Source organism: Astatotilapia calliptera, chromosome 6, assembly GCF_964374335.1.
Source record: "Astatotilapia calliptera chromosome 6, fAstCal68.1, whole genome shotgun sequence".
Classification (NCBI taxonomy): domain Eukaryota; kingdom Metazoa; phylum Chordata; class Actinopteri; order Cichliformes; family Cichlidae; genus Astatotilapia; species Astatotilapia calliptera.
The window spans coordinates 26798594-26824375 of NC_137427.1; the positions used below are offsets into that span (position 1 = coordinate 26798594).

General features: G+C 40.9%; 1 protein-coding gene across 1 annotated transcript in view; it reads right to left on the reverse strand.

Annotated features, from left to right (window-relative positions):
* Nucleotides 1-2547: 2547 nt before the first annotated feature.
* nr3c2 (nuclear receptor subfamily 3, group C, member 2) overlaps nt 2548-25782 on the reverse strand; it is a 91399-nt gene continuing 68164 nt past the window's right edge. Inside the window, exons 5-9 of the mRNA XM_026171358.2 lie at nt 24098-24436; nt 22346-22490; nt 18212-18342; nt 9285-9442; nt 2548-8073 (exon numbers count right to left, since the gene is read on the reverse strand). Coding sequence (XP_026027143.1) covers nt 7918-8073; nt 9285-9442; nt 18212-18342; nt 22346-22490; nt 24098-24436 — 929 coding nt within the window. The 3' untranslated portion in view covers nt 2548-7917. The remainder of the gene's footprint in view (nt 8074-9284; nt 9443-18211; nt 18343-22345; nt 22491-24097; nt 24437-25782) is intronic.

The following is a 25782-nucleotide window of genomic DNA, read 5'->3' on the forward strand; positions in this document are numbered from 1 at the left end:
CTGCATTGCATATTCTTGTCATGAAAAAATACGATAAATGATTTATTTAATTTTTTTTTTTTTTTTACAAATTAAGGTCTTTAACAGTTTCTTTAATTATTGGACTAATCTCACAACAGCCTATTAAACGACACACATTTCATGGCCGTATTGTGCCGACTGAGAGTTATAACGAAAGTTTGCCGTTTAGATCTTTGTCTGGGAAATGTGCAGCTTTATTAATGTGGAACGTGTGTGGTTTTTTTTGCTGATTCATCCATTGTGTCACTGAAAAGGCTCCCAGTTTCCCACAGAGTCTAAGAATAAAATGATGAAATGCGGATTCATCCTGCAGCCACTTCACATACACTGAACCCTGTGGTGTAATGTAATCCTTCCTCTTTATATTGACCTGTGCTGGGCCCCTCCGACTAAAAGCTACTTCCAAAAAAACTTTCCATAAAGGGATTAAAAATAGATGTTAATCTTTTATGGAGGAAAAACACACTAATCCACCCTCCTCACCACTCCCTGATCCATTAACATCTCAGCCTCACGCATGTTAATTCTTAGACTACATCTGTGTAATTAACACACCAAATGGCCTCCAGACCCAGAGCTTCGGCCTCTGTTACATAATCACCATCAGTGCACCCCCTGCTACACTCAGGCCTCCAGTGAACGGGCTGATGCGCTGTTTAGCAGCGTAAACACATGCAGGCTTTGTCCATTTAAAGAAAGGTTTTTAGTGGTTTTAGTGGGTGACACATGTCCACCAGCCCCCCTGAAGCAACTGTAACATTAACATTATGAAATGAGGCATAGCTAATGAGATGGGCACAATAATCCCTCAACTACCACTACCGCCACCACCACTGCCACCCACTCCTATGGCTCTTCATCATCTTCCCTCCAGCAGAATACTGCTGAATCATAGACGTGCGCCCTGCCTGCCTCTCACACTCTTTGGACTGTCAGTCAGAAAGCATGCCATGCTGCAACGATCTGCCTACCTATCTCTCTCTCAGTAGTATTTAGGCTCATCTCTGCTCCCTGCTGCCTCAGCCAGTGATTCACTGAGGCTCTAGTAGTTTCAAAATCAATTAAGCTCCATTCATTTATTAGTTCTCGTCATTGTGTGAAATTGTTGAATAGGAACAGCGTTGGGCTTTTCAAATTTGAGGCTTGTTGAGCTGCCCTCCACTGCCACTTAAGATTGAGGTCAGCCTACCTGTGCATGCATTATTCATTAGTGTGCATCAGACTGGGGTGATGTATACATCAGTGTCACCATGTCGACTTACTTGATGTGTGTGAGTAAAAAAATCCAGATAGATGTGTTCATTTCTCACATCCCAGCCCCCCACCGGCTGTGTGCCAGCTGTCCTCTACCTCCCATGACGCAGTGTCCTTCAGCCCCCAAAAAACACACACACACACACACCGTGCCGTGACTCAGCCCAGATCAAAGCAGCGCAGCAGTTTACCTACAACTGTGAGAAAATGGCACAACTGCCTTAATACTTTCCTGTGTCTCCATCACGCTTCACACTCGTAGACTCGGTGTATTACCGGGGCTGAAAACTGAGTGGGAATTTGGAGGAAAGTGAATTTCAAACATAAAGGAAAGAGTGTGTTTTCGTGTGTGTGCGGAAAGGGGGTGGGGGGGGGGGACTCCTCAGCTGAGAAAGTGGGCCACAGAAGCCGCCATGTGTGCGGGTGCAGCCGTGAAATCAGCCTGATCCAATAGATTCTGTTTATCTGGCACGACTACAAGTGAAAGCAATTGGAAATCTGGGGGAGATTTGGAGAGGGCTGTGGATTCACAGAGAGAGAGAGGGAGAAGGAGGAAAATGAGCAAAAAAAAAAAAAAAAAAAAGTAATACTGTCTGCTCTACAGTCTGGCAAAGCAGGCGTGTTTTCAGATCAGCCTTTAACAAGGTTAATGGTGATTTTTCTCCACAGGTGTCGTTTTACTGTAAAAGGCTCACGCTTGCCCGCTGCCTTTTTGTCATTATTCACTCTTCCCTCTTTCTGTTTCTCTTCATCTCCTCTCCTAGTGAATGGCGTACCTGCTGATGCTTCTCTCTGTTTTGTTTTCTTTACCTTATTAATATCACCGCCCACCAAATGCAGCTGTTTCAAATACATCCATCAACTCTTATAGTTTGGGGCAGGGGTATCAAATACGAGACCCAGGGGGGCAGAATCGGTCCGGCACAGACCTTTTCCTCCTAATAAAGATCTTCCCCTTGGTCATTTTTCATTTTTTCTTCTTGTTGGTCCAGAGTAAAAATGTAGTTTAATCACAGGACAGGCAACTACAAGCCAGAGCTTTTTATGTTATGTTGCACATTTATTTACTTACAATTTCAGTTCAACTATATATTAACAGAAAGAGTGAATTTCAATGGTCCGGCCCACTTAAGATCAAAGTGGGCTATATGCATCCCATGATGTAAACGAGTTTTCTAGCTTCTTCTCATTGGTACAGATTTCATCGCACACGCCTTTAAAACACACACACACGCACACAGTTGCACACAACCCATAAATTACAACAAATGCTTCAATTTAATGTTTTTTTTATTAGAATCTTGCAATAGTTTGCAAACACAAGTATGGCAATATCTGCATCAAGATATACAGTAGTAACTGCTTTCGAAGATGTTTTATTGGTTTATAGTGAGGGTTGTCTACTGTATGTTTGCTGAGAATTATTATACAAAGCATCTGAGTAAAAAAGTCAATTTTCAAATTGGAAAAAGAAAGAAACTAAAAAAACAGGAAAAAAAATGTTGTATATATTTATAAGAAAATGCACTGCCATGGCTGTGGAGATATGGCTTAGTCTCTCTACACCCGAATCATTATTGTGAACAGAGAATGGTGATGATGGGACTCCACGTACAGTGACTCCACCAAAGTGTACTGTGACACTGCAGTTAGAAAGAAAAAAAAAACCAGACAAATATCCCGAGTTATCCCGAGCCGACAGGGAGGGAGTTCATTTAGGACAGCTTTGAAGATAGAGCCGCTCCCCCAAGTACGGGGGTAAGGGTTGATTTTATTGTTTGCAGTGGGCGGTGATTGATGACCATTAAGTAAACAATACATTAATCTTGCTCCTCCGAAGCATTGCCTCGACACTTGGGGGAAACACACTTACAGTCCCTTTTAGCGGAGAGTTAGGAGATGAGATGTTTTGATACCGCTCTCAGTCGGCTGTTTTAGAATTCAATTTCCCCAAAATTTACCAGACTGACTGTAGACACTCTCACATCAGCCACAATGCAACTCCACCACTGATGGCGCCAAAGCCCTTCAACAAATGCCTCCACACGTTGATCCGGGCAGTTATTTTGAATTTGAATGCTCACTGGGACATTAAACCTCCATAAGTGTTTAAAACGAATTGCAGAATCTGCCCCTAAATAACATTTTAAAAAGGTTTTACCTCTAAAAATGATGCTTCTACCGTGACCTTTGCCGTTGTGCGAGTGCCAGGTCTGTCTCCTCTCCTATTATGCCAGCAGTGGCTCATATTCAAACACTGTGGTCTTGAGCCCCGCCTGACGGCGCCTCAAACGACACCATTCCCTGCTATTTCCTCTTGTTTCCAGTCTTTATGTTCAGCCTAAGCAGATTTCTGATTTCAACACTGGAGTGACGCTCATCTTCTTATCTAACTCTCTGCAAGCAAGCGAACAAGTGCGTGTCCCACTAAACTATATCCAAAAGTATTTATCTAAAAAATAGCCAGCTCATATATCTGGAGGACGATAAAGGAGATGGAGCTTGATAACAACATCATCTTTGCATTTTTTGATACTTTTAATTTGAAGGTCCAGAAGAAAAAAAAAGGGGGGGGGGGGGGTCATAATTGAAATTGGCTGGATGGTCGGGTAAACCGCAGCTTCTCTCAGTGTGTGCACAAAGCCAAAAATAATGTTCTGTCACATAGCCGCAGTTTCAATAGTTTGTGACTTCTTGATTTTTATTGTGGTGCTCATCAACAATTACCGCCACGGATTAGGAAATCATTTCAACAGCAACAAGGATCCATCACTTCATACATCTCGTTACAAAATAAATCCTTTTTTAAATCGTGGTTTGTTTGTTTTTTCTCTATGAGTCGGGGAACAACAATGCAAAAAGTAAAAAACAGAAAAAAGATGCAGAATCAAATAATTTTACTTAATAAGAAGATAATAAATGTTCTCTCTCTAACATTCAGGTAGTAAGTTCCATAAGTCTCTCACGATGTATGATACATTCATTTCTCTGTTTGGCCCTTTGCCTGGTGCCAACCCCTTTCTTGAAATTCTCCTCTGTGATCCGACACACAGGACATGGCGAGTGGGAAACACACATTAATTTTTTTTTGTTTGTTTGTTTTTGTCATTTTTTTTCTCGAATATTCCAACAAGATGGTTAAAGTAGAAATGTTTTATACTACACTCAACATAAGGACTTGCTGTATTATTTACAATATATACTGTAAAACTGTAAATCAGGTGAGATAAAAAGGCACAAGTTTCCCTTTTTTTCTTTTTAAATACAATGTAAACATCTCATCAAAAAGCATGCAATAACATTTCATTTTACAAAAAGGATATCGTTTTTAGACAAAGTACTTAAATATTGTTTTCCAGCAAAATATAATTCTCTCAAAAATACTTTCCCATTCATCCTATGAACCTTTAGACAGTTTATTTTTTAAAATTTTGAATTCTTGAAAAGAAAAAAGAAAAAAAAAGACAAGAAGCAAAATAAAGAAACAGTGACAGATCAGCGTAAGGGCACGGCAAAGATGAATCGGGTACTGCATGATAATGACTGCGCAGGAGAAATTATTATAAAGTTTATGGCAAAACACAAGAATCCTAGCCTTCATGAGCGAACCGGGCCCACACACACACCAACCTCTTTGTGAATTACTGAAAAAGGATTCGGATTTGGGAATGACAAAAAGTTCAAATACCCTGCTTTGCTTTCCTCTCCCCCAAAAATACAGTATCGAATGACAGTCGTGATCCCAACAATGCCAACCTCCAAGCAGTTATGTAAATAAGTAAGTAAAATCACCTTGACTGATTTTACTTACTATCTTTTTACACCAACGTCCAAGCAATTAATGACGTAAGTAAGTAACAGCCCTTTTCCACTAGTACCTACTCAACTCGACTGACTCAAATTTGGTTGTTTTCCATTACAATCGAGTACCAAATACAGTACAGTAAGTCCCATGACACAAACACAACACAACAATGGAGGATGAGCTACCTGCTGCTCGGTCTAGTTCTTTTTGTCAAACTCGAGGACCACAGTGTTGTTTGTTTGTGTAGCCATTTTTCTCCTTGCTGAGTTTCAAAAATTTTGGTGAAGGAGTCGCTGTCAAGACTTGTGGAATGACGCCACTGGCTAGGCAATCAGTGCCATGTGGCCTGTTGATGTAACATTTTCGGTTAGCCTCAGAACAACCGCCGAGAAGGTACTAAAAAAAGAACCTGGTAGCAGGTACTACCACCTACTCGAAAACCCTTAAAAACCGGGTCAAGTCAAGCTGAGTAGGTACAAGTGCAAAAGGGCTATAAGTAAGTAAAGTTACTTACCTACTTACTCTGTTATGCCAACTTCAAAGCAAATAACAACACAGACGAGACCTCAGTTGAGCACGAGGCCACAAATACAGCACGCGGCCACCCTGATGTGGTAATGATGTCGTCTCTAACTTTAGGCCGGGGTGACCATGCAGAACGTTTTGCTCCCCTCCCCCACCCCGCATTATCACAGTTGCTTATCGAAACAGAGAATTCCTACGAGCTGCACTGACGCCTCATTTCACATTGTATCTTCTCTGTGCAAAAAAATCTAAATGTGGAAATAGGATAATCCTATAACATTAATGCATAATACCCACGCCGAAAGAGCAGATCATCTATGCACATGCTTGCCAGGAGGAAAAAACAAAACAAAAAAACGCACACGCACTCCATACACACATGTAAATACACACTTACAGGGCACGAAAAAAAGAATAGTAATATTCACACACCAAACCCCCCCCCCCCCCCCCCCACCCTCCCCTTGCACACACGCGCACTCTTTTTCTTCCCCAGCGACTCTGTCGTTTTTCAGTAGCATCATAGTAGTGTTCCACAACCACCCGGAAACCAGTGGGGTGTGAGACGAGCTAATGGTCCAGATGACTGGGCCTCGCCATGCTTTTAAAATAGTAGCACTTGGCCCGAAGATAGGAAAAAAAAAAAAAAGGAAATAAGCAAAGTGAGGGAAAAGTGATCATACCAACACATCTTCATCAAGCTCTCGTCGTCGTGTACCTTAAAAACGTCTTCTGTACAACAGCTGAATAGAGTGTGTTTTTAAGAAGTTAATACCTGTACACATCTGCCTGGGGTTTGATACGTTAGCTGTTTTTACTGTAAGCACTGCAAAGAGTTAACGCTCCGTCTTGGATTATATCGACTTTACAGAGTATGCGTGTTTGAACTGCGAGCCCACGTGGCGTACTGCATGGACTGTTCTACCAAGTTACTGTACATGTTATGTTTTGCCTGGCTTTTGTAGAAACGAAGCACCTTAAATGTAAAACGACTGGCTTGTCAAAAACTTAAAACCTTTGCAACACACGTTTCTTTAAAAAAAAATGCTTTTTATTCTTTCTGGGAAGAGTAGATAAGTGTCGGTTCACAAAGGGCTGGTTTCGCTTCATTGTGAGTAAAAACAGACATTTGGACAGCTGCTCTGGAGATAACACAAATAACAGCAATTACTATGGATGCACCTCAGTCAAATCCATTACCAGCGGACTGTACTGAAATTGTTTCCGTAAATGCATTATGTTTTTCCATCCCGCCGCGCTCCTGACCATTTCTGCACAAAGGTAAGAAGTCTCTCGTCAATATTGTCTTTAATTCTACACCACCATGCCTCTAAAATAGTGACTTTATGACATGGGAGCATCACGTGCAAAGCTTTCTTTTACGCGAGAGAGAGACGTTTGTGTTTCAAAACAGCTTTAGCTTTGGACTTTTGCATATTAGTTTTGATTGTTTGACTACACATTTTAACTTTGAAAAAGAAAAATCAGCATGTAAATGTCAGCGATGGCTTATATGATACCGATTTTAAAATTGAACCTTGTTAAATTTGATGCGACTATTCAGCTTATGATGATCCTTGTATAGCCCTTGGAATATATTCAAATAGACCTTTGTCTATTAAGTCTAGATTTTCTGTGCCTCCTCATTAATGTCCTTTTTTTTTTTGCCCTGCAGTCTCGTCACTACACTGCAAAGCAAATGTAAATATTGGCATAATTTTTTTTCATAGTGCTATTATCTGTGAAAGACTGCATAAGCCAGAGTTAATATTTGCAACAAAACCTTTTCTCTAGATTTGTAAGTAAGGGAGTCCCATTTCTAGTGCATGTGGAGTGCACCTGTGCATTTTGTGTGAAGGCATGTGGACAGTTAAGTGTGTCGATTTCCCTCTACGTGTGTTTCTGTGTGTGTGTAGTGAATGTATCTAGTGCGCCCTAAGAAATGTATGGCTTTATCTCCATAGAAAATACTGTTATCGTCTTTGGGGCAGGGGGACATTGGTGTACTTCGGGATGCTTTGTCACATTTGTCACAAGTCCTTCTCGGTGTGTCACGCTCGGCTTCTCAAACTATCCGCAGCTCTAAACCGCTCGTGGTGACTGCAGGGTCAAAACCTTCTCCCCCAAACTTTCTCTTTTTTTCTTTTTTTTTTCTAAATCTTTCCATCCAGTACGAGGACGCTGGCATACTGAGCGACACGGTGCGGGCCAGCAGGACGGGCCTTCCCAGCACATTTCTTCTCTTCCCTGAACTTTTCTCGCTCCTCTTTTTCGAGTTCTTAATGCCGCTTCTGTCCCATCTGTGTAAAGAGTCACTTCTTGTGGAAGTAGATCGTGTGAGTGAGGCCTGACTCCACCTTTGGTATCTGGTCACTGATGATCTCCACCAACATTTCGGGGAATTCCACCTTCAGGGCCTGGGACTCACGAAAGGTGTAGAAACAGAAGTCCAACAAGTTCCCCACCAACTGGACACCACAGAGAGAAAAATATGATTATTAGAAACATAACTGGGTTTTTTCCACTTTATTTTCTAAATTCTAAATTATTTCCTACTTACCAACGTTGTGCAAAAGTCTTAAGCCACCCCTAATTTCTTTATATTTAGCTAGAAAAACGATTCCACTTTTCTGAGTTTGGAATTCCATACATTTTGACAAGATTCCCAACACCACTGGCTCTAATGCAGTCCAAAACCATGGCTGGGCCTATTCTCTTAACTTTCTCTATATATACTGATGACTTTAACCATAAATGTCATATTTGGATTCATCTCTTCATCAGACGTGCTGAAAGTGTAATCTGTTTCCTTTCATTGAGAATGGCTTCATGACAGCGCCTAAGGATACACCTCAAACTGGTTCATCTCTTGTGTTTTACACTTGAATTATTCACAGGTACACTCATTTTCAGTCCGCTTCTTGTACCGACTGAAAATGAGTGAAAAAGCAGCCAATAAAGGAAGTTCAGAAAGCCTGGAGAACAATTGCTTAAGACCACTTTAAAAAATTGCAAGAAAGTCTGACTCCTTGGAAGCAAAATATAAAGACGCAATACTTTCACACAGTACTGTACATGTATATTTTTTAACTGTGTGTAAACTGCAACTGAATTTCACTGATTGTCTTTACCACTTGGGGGCACCACTGATTTTTGTCTGGGCAGCCCTTCTTTAAAAGAAGGGTCATCTGCCCAGCACTAACCCCATTCACTCAGTCATTAGGGTCGTTGAATCTCTATGCCTGCTCTCTCTTGCTAACGCTCACCTCCAGAGGCTGTGCCTACACTGTCATTCTCCCATGCACTTGTTGACACATGCATTTAAAAAAAAACAAAAAAAACCTCATTTTGCACATTTGCTATGGTGACCAGTGTGAACTTCAATAAACTGCAAGCTGATATCGATCCCCTTTTGTTCCATTCACCAATACGAGCCTCATCACTGCCTTTTCCAAAATAACCTTCCCTCAGGGAGAAAATGGGATGTAATAATCCTTATTCCAAGCCACGGCACCATTGAACTGCTAAGTAAACACATTATCCAAATCCACTATTTTGCCATTTCACTGAGAACATTTCCAGTTGTATCAGAGCCCTAAAGTGCATAACTAGACTGCCAAGGGAAGGCAGTACTGTATGCAACTGGCAAAGGGGGGGAGGGGGGGTCAAGGGTACTTACATCATGCATGGCGTCCAGCAGCTTGGTGAGCTGGAAGAAGCGCTGCCAGGTTTGGCCGGAGTTGTTGGTTGCTTTTCCCACCGAACGCCGGAGCTCTTTAATGTAATTAACCCTCATCTCCTCGAACGCCGCCTGGTTCTTCAGACCCTCTTTGGGAACTGGGAATCAGACAAATCATTACGTCATTGATATGGATGCAATGACTGTACAACAATTATTTGAAACGATTTAAATTTTAATGACCCAATACTAGCAATGAGGACTAAACAGTGCAGACTTCTCTACTTAAACCTGTTAGCCGTTTTGACATGACTGCAGGGGACTTTGTACTGAACAGCCAAGCCTGCGATTCCATTAGACATATACAGGAAGAAATATTCGCCTAATGTGTCTCTATTGTGCTCTATCTGGGCTACGCTGAGAGCTGCTGAATGCTTTTCAGATAATTAATGGTGTTATCACAATAAATATTCAGTGGGCTGTAGGGTTGGTTTTAAAAAACAGCAATCTGAAGAGCAAGTTAATGTTCAATTTGTCATCTGTGGTTGTATTTTAAAACAGTGAGGGCAATGTGTTAAAGTAATGATCAGGACTGTTGGGTGACAGTGTTGGTTTTCTTTATATTACTTCTGTATTCGTTATAAAAGTAGTCAAAAACAGGGGTCTTTTAAATAGTAAAAGTCAATCCCACATTAGAAAAACGTAGTTATCCACATTTTCACTCATAAACATAAGACAACTCACACATAGAGTTTTATTTTTTTTAGAAAACACAAGTATTACAAATAGATGCCTGAAGTAATTTAGAATGGGCTCATCTTGTAATTGTGGCTCCAACTCCACTGTTTACAATACTGCTGCTACTGTAATCAGTAATGGCCAACAAACTGTATATAAAAGATGGAAACAGGCATAAAGATGGACATAGCTACCATGAACCATCCGGTGGTTTGTGAAGACTCAATTTGAGGTTAGCGTTTTCACTATTGCCATTTTAGCTTCAAAAAACATATGTGATGAGGAGGGGTGAATGTGACTGTGAAACCTCCAGCTCATTGGCTGCTGACTTGTCAATCACATGCTGTTAGCCAACGTGAAAGTTTCTAAACCTGCATTCTTCTTAATGACCAGTAGGGGGCAACTCCACTAGCTGCAAAGAGATTCCCCGCTCCTCCGCTCCCAGTCACCGTGACCTCAGTAAGCACTTTTGTGCTGACATCAATCACTAGTTTTAAGTGTTACTGAGTAAAACATGGAGATCACTTTGTAAATGATGATAGCCAGTAGAGTGAAAAAGGAGGATAAAGTAAGGTACTCTTCACCGTGTGAATGACGAGTCATCAGCCATTGAGCATGCAGTTTCACAGTCAGATCCACCCCCGTGTGATGGGTGGTTTCTCAAAAGCTACGATGGTGATAGAAAAAAAAAGCTCATCTTGAGGTTGTAAAAACAGCTTTAGTAATCAGCGGTTGACACGACAACATCCGTCTTTCACATGCAACTCATTTTGTCCCCCCCCGCAAAAAAACCAATCCAATGTTGGTCGGGTTGTGGTTTTTACAGCATTCATTCTTAGCTGTTTGAGAATTCTTGAAAACACCAAAAGGGAAGTTGTTTTTTTGTTTTTAACCATTCATAGTAACTCCGCTCAAAACAAAGCACATTACTAATTAACTGTGACTGTTTTCCTGTCTCGCATGTTTCTGAATTGATTTTCCTGTCGTGCTGAAACATTTGACGCATTTTAAAAATGTCTGGAACATGCGTGTTAAATATGATTTGCAGGTAATGGGCTAAGCCATGCACATCCCGCGGTATGTTCCTTTAATGTGCAACTGTGTTAAGGGTAATTAGAGGTGCTTAGTGAATTATGCTCTGAAACCCACACAGTAGCCTGTTTTTGCACATTTTTCCTGTGCTGTTGACCTGAGCCTATTTAGCAACTCATTACAACCACTTTCACCATTTCAAGTAGTAATTAGTTTCCATGTGTAGCAGCTGGTTCATGAAGGATGACAGATATAGTGAAAGGCATTGATTCAAAGTTATCTCAGAAACAGTGAGAGCAGAAAAGGAAACAATGGTGCTTATGTAATTTAAAGGGTCTAATAATTTTGTTAGCCAAACCTAATTTATTAAGCGCAACGTTCGGCGCCCAGAGCTATTAAATAACGTCAACCTTTCATTCTCATAATAATGACTTGGATTGTGGCACTTAGAGTTAAAAACTGGTCTATTAGAAATCTAGATAATAATGAAAAAAAAAACCCCACAGTAATTACACCACGAAGATCCATTTAAACATCTACAGTATCATTTTGTCTCACTCCGTCTTCCCACCTGTGCAAAGGATCATGTCATGGATACATAAAAAAAGCAGTACATCCTGGGGTTTTAGAAAACGAGCTATTCAGTTCAATTCAATTTGATTTATATAGCACCAAATCACAACAGCAGTTGCCTCAAGGCCTTCCCAGCTAAAATGATTTGAATACAATCTGAGATGAACAAAAACAACACAACATATTTCACTGTGCCATTACTTATTTAACACAAGTAAGCAAAAACTACAAAAGCGGTGTGCGCAATACTGAGTACAACCCATGACTCAACAATTTGTAGAAGCATCTTAAGCAGCAATAACTTGAAGTCCCACCACAGGACTGTTATCAGGGTTGAGGTCCGGACTTGGACACCTTGATCTGCTGCATGACCCAGTCTAGGCCAACCTATAGCTGTTGGACAGATGGCCTCATATTTGACTCTAGAATACTTATACTACAGGAGAACAACTATAAGGTGCTCGGGACCTATGGATCCAAAACAAGCCCAAATCATCACTCCTCCACTACCGTGCTTGACAGTTGGCATGAGGTGTTTGTGCTGATGGTTTCACCAAATGTTGCACAGTGGACGTTGGCCAAACATCTCTACTTTAGTCTTGTCTGTCCAAATGACACCGTTTGAGAAACCTTGTGGTTTGTTTGGATGCAACCTTGGAAACCTAAGCTGTTCTGCTTATTTTTTTCTTATTCACATGACTGTATGCATGCCTGCTAAACCTCTTAAATAACATTCTGCTGCTGCCATACAAAGACACATCTCACCTCTCAAAGCTTAAAAATCAGGTGTGCTCTTTGAGGCAACATCTTTAGTTTTCCTAAAGCCAAAATCAAAAAATGATGCTTTACAACACAGTAAGGCCTCAAATGAATACAACATAAAAGCTGCTGGAAGGTCGAGTGTGTTTTGAAAATGACACGTTGATTTTGATATTTCTAAAATATGTCAGTATTAATGGTGCCTTCGCAGATGTGCAAGTTACACATGGTAAGGGCAATAATTAACTCTGTTCCACCATCACTGGCTTTTGAACTACACAGTCATTCATAAACCAGATGGTTCATCTCCTGTTTAGGAGATGAAGCATCTGGAGGATGCAGCATCTGTTATTTTCACAAAGAATTAAACCATTTTTTATATCAAACCAAATGACAGTTTTCTGTTTCACTTCAGTCCTTCTTAATTTAGCTCAGGACCAGAAATGAAGTGTTTCTGGATCTTTATATAAATATACATGTGTGTGTGTTTTCTTTTACATGATGGGTTTTGTGAATGCACAGACAAAAATATGTTGCTTAGGTCATACAGTGATTTCTGCTACAGAATTATGTGTTTCTAATACACTGGTGACTAAGGGCTCAGAGATCATGGCCATTTAATACCGGTTGTCATCTTTGTCACTTGCATATAGAAATTTATTCAGTTTCTTTTAATCGTTTTACAATATTATGCACTGTAAATGACATCCCCCCCAAATTCTTTACAATTTTTATTTTGAAAAATTGTATTTTTTAACTACATGACCACACAGTCTTTACACACTGGTGAACCCCTCATTATCTGAAACACTGTCAGCCTCTCAGAACGGCTCTTTTTTTCCTACCAAATCTTGTTAATGACCTGTTGCTAGTTAATAATTACCTAATTACCTACTGAAACATGTTCAATAGGAACACGTTGCTGGCCTCAAGCTCCAAGCATCTTATATGAACTTTAGCAACAACGATCAGCTGATAGGGCTTGTTTGAATTCTGCAGAGTGAACAGCCACAGGCAAAGCCGGCATCTTGTCAGTCAAAATTGCAGGTTTTTTAAAACAGATCTTTGAGAGTATGTATTTTGGTGTGTGTGTGCTCCTTCTTGTCTCTTTCTATGTAATTCTTTTCATCATACTTTTAGGTACAATCACCTCCAGAAAACAGATTGTACCCTGGTGCTGTGATTTCTGTGCTGATTTCATGGCTGACATGATGAGAATGTGCTAAAACCCTTGGTCGCATTTGGACCTTTTGTTTTTCTCCCACTGACCCACATACACCCTGATTAGAAACTGACCTGGCATTCAGGGGCGGCACCATGACCGGCCCTGAAATAGGGCATTTATACCACTATAAATGATGTCAAATTGATTTTTGCTGCAGGTCGAGAGCACCTTCAACTGGGCTGCATTTCTTTTTTGGGAGTTAAGACGCTGCACCGTGTGCACCGCAACCACCGAACAGCTCTTTTTCTTAATGTGTTTCAAAGGAAGCAGCGCATATCTAATGCCGAGAGAAGATGCTCTTAGCATGCGTTTCGCCAAACTACGTGCATCTTCCTGCTCTCGGTAGCTACATGCCTAACTGACAGGGTGGCTCTTAGTTTTGATTTACTTCCTGATAGTAACCAAGTTTGCAGCTAGTCCTGATTATGACTGCAATATAAAGCAGGTGAAAGTGCTGAATGACAATAAATATTTATTAAAAGATTATGCAACAGAAAAATAACCAGCTGCAATAAAAGGAACACAGTATTTGACACAGTATTTGAGATTGTAACCACTTCAGCTCCGCACACACACACACACACACACACACACTTGTCCCATCTGGAATGAGGCTCCGGAGCCATTTTGGAGAGAAGCAAGATGACGGTTTGGAAAGGAAACAAATGAGTGAGATCATCAACTTTATCTACATCTTTGTAGAGGTGAGGAGCATAACCGGTTCAAGCAGGCCGCTGCTACTGTACTGAATCCAAACAGGGTCATGAGACACCGCGGGCTGACTGAAACCTTAGCCAAGGTCACAGAGGAATAACAGCCCTTGTCTCTTTTCCCTTTATCCCTTTTCGCATGTCTGTTTCACTCGTTTATTCTCTCTCCATGCAGCGCACACATTCCCTTTTGCAAAGCAGCCTAAAGGCACTCGCAAACTCGGTGACTATGTAGTACTTGCTCAGCTGACAAGTTCTGACACCTCCTCTGTAAACATTTCTCCCGCTACTCCTTCCACAAGGCCCGAGTATTATATCTGAATGATGGTAACTAAGTGAGCCTCCTACAGCGCCTCAGAAAATCCTGCAATAGACTGCTCCTTTTTTTGAAATTACCCACAAGTGCTCTGCCAAACCTCCGTACAGTACAGACATGAAAGACGAAGCATTGAATGATTATTTTCTTCCCTCCCCTTCCCTCATTTTTGAATGTTATATTTTGACTAAATCCAATAACTGCAGCAGACTAAGCTAACTGTGAAGCATCTTAAATTCCCTGTTTTGATTCTGCATCCCACTTTCTTTTATCCACACCCTCGCTTTCAAAATTCTAGCCCGGGTTTCAAGGAAGTGGAGAAAAATAGCAGGTCTTGGAGCAATGCCTGGTGCTTGACTGGCCTTTATTAAGTACAGCAGGGCTCTCTGGAAAACCTCCAGAGGACCAGTGAGGAGAGGGAGAGGGAGGCCGCGGCAACAGAAGGACTAGCTCCGCCATCCCACCACTCCCTTTGTCTTCGCTTTCTTTCTCCCCATAGCTGTGCACCTGTCTCTTTCTCACCAACCCTTGCTCCGTCAACTCCAAAGAGTGTTTTCACTCTTTAAATCGAACTTTCCCGTCTTTGGTTTCTCATTCTCTCCGCATCGCCTTGCTCCTTCTTCTCTTCTGACATCCACATTGTTAAAGTCCAGTTAGAGCTCTCCTTCTTTCAGAGTTCATATTCAGAGAAACGCTTTCACATTTGTTCTTCCATATGTCGCTGAGCTATAGAGCCAAAATCGGCCTTCCTCTGCTACATCGCAGTACAGTGCATGTTTAAAATACTTGTAGACTTCCCTTCCTTTCCATTCAATACTTAAAAAAAACACTTTAATGAAATTCAAAGTATTCACTACTCGCTTAACTAAGTATATAAGTATATAAGTATATTAAATAGAGTATAGATGCTTAAAATGATGCTGCAGCTGCCAGTTTACAGTTGGTGCAAAGCACGGCAGCAAGGCCACTCATAAACACTCATAAACAGAGTACTCCAGAACTAAATCGGCTACCCAATTGTGACAGAATCTAATTTAAGGACATATCGATTTCTTGGAAATCGCTGCATAATATCTTTCTGCTTTATATTTCAGAACTCTTAACCTCTTATTCTGCACCCAGGCTGTCAGATCAGAGAATCAGGAGCTGTCACAGTTTCCACACTCAGGGCTTAAAGCTCGAGCTCAACTGATATTAGCTATGTGCATATCTAAAAAATTAAATAAGTTAAAGAAAAAGGAGTCAAGTCAAGGCAACGGAAAGACACGTTTAAAACATGTTAAACATATCTTCATATATGTCATGCTATAAAGTATGTGTACACAATCGTGACACAAATATAGCAACAGCAATTAGAAGTGAAACACAAACAAAACTAGAGTTGTTGCTCATGCTCACAGATGTCTGGTTTTTTATATATATATATATATATATATATATATATATATATATATATATATATATATATATATATATATATATATATATATATATCGTTTGTGTTGTGCTAGATAAAGAGATGGGAGAAACAAAGTTGAACCATGTTATGAGGGTTGATGTTGCATAATTTGCACCCTGCAACTTCCCTGTTGGCAACAAATGTTTTCAACAAACCCAACAATCAGCTGGTCTGGGACGGGCATAAAACGGTCATCCACGTCTTGTTGTGGCAATAAAACAAGATTATTTTTAAACTGAACTCTCACATTATCTTAGCAAGGACTCATAAATAACTGGGAAATCTGTTTATGCTTAGCGATTTAAAAACAACACATATCTGTATCGATATAACTTAAAAATGTTAAGACAATAAGTCGATAAGACTTAAAGGCTCTACTTAAAGCATTCAAAGTGCTCAATCAGCCCTTCAGTTTCAAAAATCAAACTTTGTCTCGCGTCATAGCCTGCTTTTGTATAACACATTATGGTCTATCTAGTGTAAATGTTCTCATTTTGTTGTTTCTAATTTTTGTAACTTCTGCCAGCCACCTAACTCCAGTTTTAAAAGGTGCTATAGAAATACAGTTTAGTAATATTAGCAAATTATTCGGTACAACCTGAAGAAATGTGGGCTACACTTTCTTTGCGCTATTGACATTTGCTGTGTCCCTGCTGTGTAAAGAGAGAAGTCATTACAGGCACCAAAGCTTCCTTGTATTTCAGAAAAAACCCAAGCACTGAAAATATGAATATAAAATGTACAACTTTATCAGGATTTCTAAGTATTTTAGTAGATGTACTTAATTGAAAGTTTTTGAAAAAGTTTTCATTTAAATAAATAAATTTGTCCAGTAAAAATAAAAATAAAAACCCGCCAAGTTTTTTATATGGAAACATGAGATTGCTCACTACAGCCTTTCTGTGCCCTTCTGAATGTGGCACATCTATCGACACCCTACACAGACAAATGCAAGACTGCATCAGGTCTCTGGTGTGATTTAAAGCTTTGTGTTTACCTTTTCATTAATTCTAGTTGTGTGTGTGTGTGTGTGTGTGTGTGTGTGTGTGTGTGTGTGTGTGTGTGTGTGTGTGGACAGTAACGTTTTGATAGACTGCTACCATTGACTTGACCACAGCCACTCACTCTGTTGTCATAGTGAAAAGAAAAAACAGAGGCTACTTTTGGTTTCCAGTTGAGCAACTTGGTCCAACGTATCTTCTCTGTGAGGCTGTAGTGGTGGTGTGTGTGAAGTGGTATCACAGTGAGACCCTCAGTACTGAGCGGCACGAGTGTTAATCCTTGGCAAAAAAACAACAACAAAAAAAGCAGCAACGGAAAATAAACCAGAGCACAACCGAGAAATGACACCATCTCTCTTTCATTTTGCATACATTGCATTTTGCCACAGGTGCCTGCAACACCAAGTCTATTTTTCACACTCTTTGTCTCTGTTGAAGAATTACTAAGAATTGAACCGTGGGCGCCAGGAAGGCAGATACTGCCAACGGTGTCTCGAAGGTGTGTGGTGAAACTGAACAGACAACACCTCATCGCCACGTTTCCTTTGTGAGATGGCAACCTTTTTGGTTAAGAAGAAGCAGTTTGACTCAGGCTGTAGCAATCCACATCATGACACCTTTAATTGTGATCCTAAAGTTAGCGAGGGGGGATTTATATCGCAACAATGACATACGCTGACTGTTCTTAGTCTGATTCTGCTAAAGCTACACTCACTATCCTTAAATATGAGGGAGGTTTTTTTAGGTCACAACATAAAATGAAAACAAAGAGATTTGGGATTTGTCCATCTGTATTATATAACGCTGTTGAAAGCACCAACGAAACAGTGCAGTACAAAGAAAGTGTTAGATGCCCGTCAGCATTCCCGGGTTCACAAAACATCGGATTCATCTCATCTGGGCACTTTTGGCATCAGCGGAAATGTTGGGAGCCGGGACCCTACGGTTTGAATGCTGAGTCACGCACATGAAATGTGGCAGGTGTTGCGAGGTACTAGGAAGGTCCGAAGTGGTTCTGAACAGATGGCTCGATTATTAGTGTGGAGTCTATGATAGCCAGGTGTGTAAGTGGAGAATAAATAAGAGCCGTGCAGGTTTCCAGTCCACTGCTTACCTGTGCTGAGAAGCAGGAGGACCTTCATGGAGAGGAACTCGTCGTAGGTTAGCTGCAGTCGCACAAACTCCTGGCTCACCTGCCTCATGCCCAGACACAGGTCGTACATGGCCGACTGCTGCATGCGCTCCCTGAAGAGAGACAGGCAGAAAAAAAAAGAAATTAATAACTAGCAACTGTGTCGGTGTTCTGTTACACTCCTTTCCCCAGTACAGGCTCACATTTATTCTCAGTTCATTCACTGGTTATTTTCTATTTATTTATTTATTTATTTTTGTCGATACTAACTCACTAACAGGCTTCCTCGCTCTGTTCCTACCAAAACTAGTTCAGTCCAGTGAAACAGTGTTTCCACACAGTGCAGAGGAGGATCCTTCCAGTCTGGGCTAAGACCAGAATACCAAATCCCCCCAGATTGCAGATTGCAGAGCGCTGCGTACGGTCTCACAGCACAGATGCACCAGTTTTCCAAAGCTGCGGCAGACTACAGCAGACCCCGTATCTAACCCCAATCCCCATAAAAAAAAAAACCACATTTGAAAAATTGTGTGTAATTCCAAACACATCCATGTTGGCAGAAATGGCACACATAAACATATGTTAAGTACGCATGTGCATGCTTACCAATCAGCATCAGTGCCTGTGCACCAGAGTGTCAAAAATACACCAGTTGCGTTGATTTGTCTCACTCCCCTTCTCTTTCACACACATTTTATCGCTAAAATCATCTTGGGTATGTTACACAACTCTCTCTCTCACACTCACACACACACACAAAGAAACGGGACAAAAAAACAGGAAAGCAAGAAACACTAGAAGAGATAAAGCACAAGCCAATCAGAAACACTCTCTGCAGATGCCACAGATTCTCTGGCTTTGGATGCCACTTCACTCTGCTATAAATCACCACCGCATCAGGACTACAGTAATTAAATGCAAGTGGTGCGCCTTGACTTGAAAGAGGTTGGACTTTTAACCACAATGCAGTGACACCACATCATTACACAGGCAGCGCGGGCGGAGACTTATTCTGATAACAACTACATGTAATATTATGTAGAGGGGACCGGGAGCAGCCGATTGGAAATGGGTGCATAATATTCCCATTAAAGCACAAAAAAAAAAGACACGCAACGCCTTTACAGTATTTACTGTGCAGCTGTCGGCTTCGCTAAGTAACTGATAAACTGTGACGTCTGAGCACGCCCGCTTCCCCGCTGTGCAGTGCCGTGTATGTGAGCAGTTTCGCAAAGTGCGGTGTAATATCATTTGATACAACTTTGGGCTGGAGTTTCTAAAGTCTCCACACGTTTTCTCTATCGCTACCTCTCTCTCTCTCGCGCTCACTCACTCCCTTCCTGAAATCAATTTTGCTGAATCACTGCCCAAAATGAGCACCTGGTGTTGGGGAAGGAAGAAGCAGAAGAAGAAGAAGAAGAAGGAGGAGAAAAAAGAAGACAGCAGCAATCTCTCTCCTTCCCTCTCGCTTTCCAATTTCTCTGTATCTCTGTGTGTCTGTCTTCTTCTCACTCGGTTTCCTTTTCTTTCTCTGTTTCTAAGGCAAAAAAGGAAGAAGCACAAGACTGAGGAGAAAGGAGAGTTCAGAGTCTCCTTCAGCTGCGAGAAGCTCCCAAAAAGCTCACAAGAGAAGGACAAAGGAATCATTTAGAATTGAAATGAAATCACAATTAGTGTTCTCTTTTTTCAAACTCTCAAATATCAATGTCAACATAATTCCTCAAAAACTTTGTTAATATAATTTAAAAGTTCACAAAAGGGTCTTTGCAGATGCATCACAAGGGCTCATTGGGAGGACGCTTATATGTGTTTGATTGACAGCTGAGCAGCCACGGGATCAGTGGCACAGTTTAAATAACGCTGTACCACTGGCTACAGTTTTACACACTAAGGATGCACAATGAGTCGTGAACACTTGATAACAAAGAATAAAGAGAAGTTTAGATCAGCTGTTTGACTTTAGGTATGTTTTTGAGCAGTTAAACTGTTTGCCCGTGTTCAAAATTTAATTTCAAATGAAAGTAGTAAGTTAGATAAATAGAAAGGAAACCAAAAATATAATATGGTAATGGATGGATTATAAAGCACTGTTTTACTCTATCTGAGATGTGCTTTATGCGACATGCCACAGTTATCCATTCACACAAGCACTTTTTAAATTTTATCTAAGTGCTTTATATCGAACATTCACACTCTGAAGAACAGATCAGGAGCAACACGGGTAACTCAGCATTTTGCCCAAAGACACTTTATCATGCAGACTGGAGCAACCAGGTACTGAACCACCAACCTTCTATGCTCTACCTCCCGAGCCACAGCCACCTCATACATTAACAGCTATAAGCAGAATAATTTTTATAAATCTATGATGCATGCAGTTTCCACATTTTTACAAAGTAAAAGCAACTGTTTGCACTCTATAATTATAATGTTTGAATCTAGGGCAAGTGATGTGATGTGACTCGGGAATTTACTGATAATAATGGACAAAATTTGACAGATGTACATAGCTTTTAATGTAAAATGAACATCCATGCTTGCTGTATTTAGACTCAATTGCAGACAGCTAAGTGAGGGGACAGGGTGCTCAATAAACGCTTTAATGCCCTAGGCCAATAAGCACTTTGTTGCTATAGAAACAAGTGGACACCGTCCTCTGCCCTGAAGACTGACCGGAGCTCGAAAAGTTATGGACAAACTGTGTACCCATATTTGACCTCAAAACAACAACAAACACGCACACACACCTTCGCTCAGAAAGAATCAACGGGGATGGCAGTGACATCCAGGCTGCCCTGATAGAGCAGCAAGCATGTGACCAACATCCAGGCCACCACCAACAGCCAGTCTACATCTCCTCTGCTCTGTCAAGCTTAATACCAGGCGCATCTGTCAAAGGGAAAGGCTGCTGTATAGAAACCAACACAGCAACTGCAAAGTATATATATGTATGTATATATATATATGCATATTTATATATAAATGATTAATAATCATTCATTATACTCGTGCTATTCGTTTTTTTTAAACATCTTTTCTCTGTGTTAGGACTTATTCAGAGCTGAATGTGTCACATGAACCATTCGGTTTCTATCACAGCGTAAGATTTTCCCCCTAAAACTGATTTCAAAGTAGGAAACACAATTCCTAACCTACTGTGTCTCATTTGGCGCTAAATGAAACTCAGGATGTGAGCTAAGCACACAGTGATACAACATGCAGGTCCCAAAAAAAAGGGGGCTTTTACTGTAGCTGTGTTGCACGAAAGAGTTTGTGCTCCTATTTGGTTGTTTGTGTCTCTGTATTTATTTATTTGGGACAAACTGACCCAGTGACATTGACTTATACAAGCTATTAGTTGGGAGCTTTTAAAGCAGCCTCTGACTGAACATGCTCCTCTACAGCAGGCTGCCTAGAGAAGTTACCGTTCTCCCCTTTGATTAATTCTACAACATTCAATTCATCAATGGCCACGCACTGCAGCTCCAATCAGAAAAAAAAAATATATAGCATATATATAGCATACGTTTCCTTTCTGCCTGCTCCCCTGCTCAAACATATTAACACAGATCAACTGGGCTATTGACTGCTCTTGCCAGGCTTTGATGGTCTGTGCCTGATGCAATTAAAGGACCATCAGAAAGTACAAACGTGTTTTCTTGTAAAGTGCCAGAAATCTGGCGCGAGATTATGACCTCGTTTAAAGTACATCCTGACTTCCTGAGAGGGAAGTCATTACCACAAAACCTCATTGTGGCCTTTTAGTAGCTTTTGGGTGGCTTAATAAAACGCTTAAAATAGCACAGACCCAAAATGCACTGCTTACTTCCTTATGTTTATGCATAAATTAGCATTTCATGAGTGGCTAAAAATAGAACCAGCCACTAATAGTGTAAGCCTGGCTGTTCACTCAATTACTATATCGACTAATTAACTACTCTAAAAACCAAATTGTGCTTTTTCATGTCTTTAATAGATGACTGAAATGGTTGATAAAGGGCATATCTCCTCACTTTAGTCTCAGTACTGCTACCTGCTAACTGTTACGACCAATACGATCTAATAACATGAGAGCCATGCGTGCGTTACATTGCAGATATGGAAGTGTGGACCTACTCGTTAAAGATGAGGTCAGGGGCAAAGTAGAGCATCTGTCCATTGGTGTGTTTGTAGGAGCGCCAGCTGAGGCAAAAGGAGGACAGACACATCCATGAGTACTGGATCAGGGTGATTTGGTCCTCAATGGGCAGGCTCCGGAAACCTAGCGCACATGAACACATGCACAGCAGACAGAGACAACGTCACGTTTTAAATGCAGCAAGGAACACTGAGTTAACGCATTTGGACTTAAGCAGCAACTTAAAGAGGCCTTTATCTAGCCTGGCACGTGTGTGTGTGCGCGTGCGTGTGTTTACTCATGTCTATGCATTAAGCGGCGTGTATCTGTGCTACAGCGAGCAGTTTTGTGCCAGTTTTTTATTTAGACATGATAACCACTGGGAAGTATTCACCCATTCTTGTTTCATGCAAATCCCACAAGGCCTCCAGATATTGGCATGCCATCTACGGAGCTCCAAAAATAGACTCAAATAGGAAACTTGCCAAACTCTCAATCAAACTCAGGCAAGGAACCCCTCCTTATCCGAAACACACAGGCCAACTAAGGACACCCAAGTGACTTATCAGGGCTTAGGGACTATTTCAGTCTATATGCGTGTCAATCTGCCAAAAACAATGATTTGTATGAAAACATTTGTGGGAAAGGTATGTCAAATGCCTGGCTGTCAACACCGTTTAGTCAGTTTATATCACGTTATGAGGGTCTTCTCTAAACTGTTACATCTGATCTGTGTGTGTGTGTGTGTGTGTGTGTGTGTGTGTGTGTGTGTGTGTGTGTGTGTGTGTGTGTGTGTGTGTGTGTGTGTGTGTGTGTTTTTACAGGCTGCTTTAAAGTTAACATCAGAAAAGTATATGTGCTTAATGACTGACATAACAAGAGACTGGGCACATTGCTGTTACTGACATTGCTGGCCCGTGTTGCCTTGCGTGTCACTCTGCCACATCCAAATGTAAACTGAATGCCGGCAGGGGGCATATCTGAAAGTCGAAGGTGCTCATTTTGACCCTTCTGTCTGGCTTCTATTTATATGTCCGGATATGGCAAGCAGACACCGTGGAGGTATCAAATATTTGCAATACAGCAAATTAAACAGGCTCAAAGAGCTACCTGTGAGGCATCTTTCATTATGTCTGCCACTGACTGGAATTTTAGGGGAACGTGTTTATTCCTTCTCAAACATTATTTTCTCTCAGCTTCCCGTAATCTGGTGTATATGAAAAAATTAATGAGAAAGCTGTTCACATAACAACTGGCAACACTGATGTAAATTAGTTTTGTTTTTTTTTCTTCTATAAGAAATCCTAATCTTGATTTTATTAAATGGTAAAATAGGATTCATCTCTAATCTTGTTGAAGCACCGCAGAATTATTTCCTGACCTAATATTTAAAATCAAAATTGGGTGCTCTGACAAAACTGGCAGTGTTTTATCCGAAAAAGATCAAAAGTGAAGATGTTGACGTGTTGTCTTCATTAAAACCCCTCTTCATAATTACGATATAGAGTCCCCTCTGATTTATTAGGCTGGTATTTTTACCAGCTTACCACTTTTTTTGATTCAGCCATAAATAAAACTGAATATCAATTCTTTTGTTAGCAGTAAACTATAAGGCCATGCACATATAACCTACTTCTCTTACACATGTCTTTAGGACTGCTTCCACTCTTTTCCAACATTCCTAAACATTTCTAGCAAACATTCCTAAACAGCACTTAGGCTTCAGCCCTCTTGCACTAATGGTCACTAACCTGGAAGTACTTTGGCCCATTTCACCATGCGTACCATCTGCTTTCCAGCCAGGCGGTTGAGACTGGATAGCAGGTGGTCAGTGGTGTCAGGCTGTGAGTTGTCATAGCCAGAGTACACTTCTTCGGGCTCAATCAGCTCCAACACGCTGCAGATGGAGGGCGGCAGAAAAGGTGTGACCACCCCAGGCCTGTGGGGCACCAGGGCATTGGCAGCACTGGCATTCAGCTCCTTCTCTGAGGACAGGTAGCCTCCAGCGCCACCTGTAGCAGTTTGGCCATCCTTAGAGCCCTGCAGGTCCTCGCTGACTCCCTTCAGCTTCAACTTCTTGGATTTCCGTGCTGCGGGGTACAAAAGAGCCTTTACTAACAGTGTTAATGGTGGTATTTTTTCTATTTATGTGTCTATCTATGGGTATAAATAATATGCAAATGCAACAAGATGTACTACTTAAGTCAAACATTTATGTCTGCTGTGCTGCTATCACATAAAAAGTGTTTGTTCAAGTTCCTGTTTACTCACACAATCATATAGGTTTTTGGAAGGTAGTAAACATTAAGATGCAATACAGTCACCTACACTGGACTGTAAACCAGCTAATTACTAGTTATAACATTATAAGTTGTCAATACTATCATATAAGTGTTATTCTAATTTCCTTTTAAAATCAAGGTTAGTCAGTAATTTAACAGAGCCTGCTTCTGCCGGAGCTTTCTTCTGGCTTAAACTGAGGTTTTCATTTCCACTGTCGCCAAGTTCTTGCTCATCTCATCTCGGGTCATCTGATTCTTGGCATTTTCTCTTTGTTCTCTTAAAACTCTAACATATTTTGGCACATAAGCCTTCATAACTTCTCTCCTCATGGAGCTTTTTAAACAACAATCTGCCATGTCTAGGGTGTAAGGTCTCATAGTATATCAAAAATCAACCATTTGTGGGAGCACAGCTGGTAAATACTTACAACTGAAACTTAACTAGAGCCAATCAAAATGTGGGACGTTGTCTGACGAAGGACAGGGTATGAAAATTATGTGCGTTCCCACATAAGGTGGGACATCTGGCCATCCTACTGCTGGTATAAAAAGTTCCTGACAGGCACTCTTGCTATGCCAGTGTGACTTCTCTTCAGATACTCCAACTTCCTCCCAAAGCCAGGTTTGTTTGGTTAACTGGTAACTCTAAATTAACTGTAGGTGTGAATTTGAGCATGAACGCAATCTATCACAAGGCTGACATAAAAAGACAGCCTTTCACCCCGTGACAGGTGGCATAGGCTCCAGCCCAGCCTTCATGCTTTTGTTGCTATAACCACCTTATCTCCATGTATTGCGGTTTCATTGTGTATCATACATCACAGTTCTGATGACGAGCCTAATTGCATTGCCATTAGCCAGATAGACAATAAGGATGGCTAGGATTAGCTTTCTGCGAACGCAGTTGTAATACCTTGAAATGTAACACTTTCCTTCTGGGGAAGTAATTCCCCCAGACCCTCGTAGTAAAGGCAGGTTTTTACCTTCCTTATTCTTTCTCCATTTTCATCCCTTAAGTATTAAAGTGTAACGTGTTTATAGAGATCAGTTGAGCCTGAATTTTGCTTTCTAATACTGTCTCATTGTCAGGATTTTAATTTTTAAAACAGAGCTTCTAACCAATAAAGGACATCTGACCAGTAACCATGTGATGT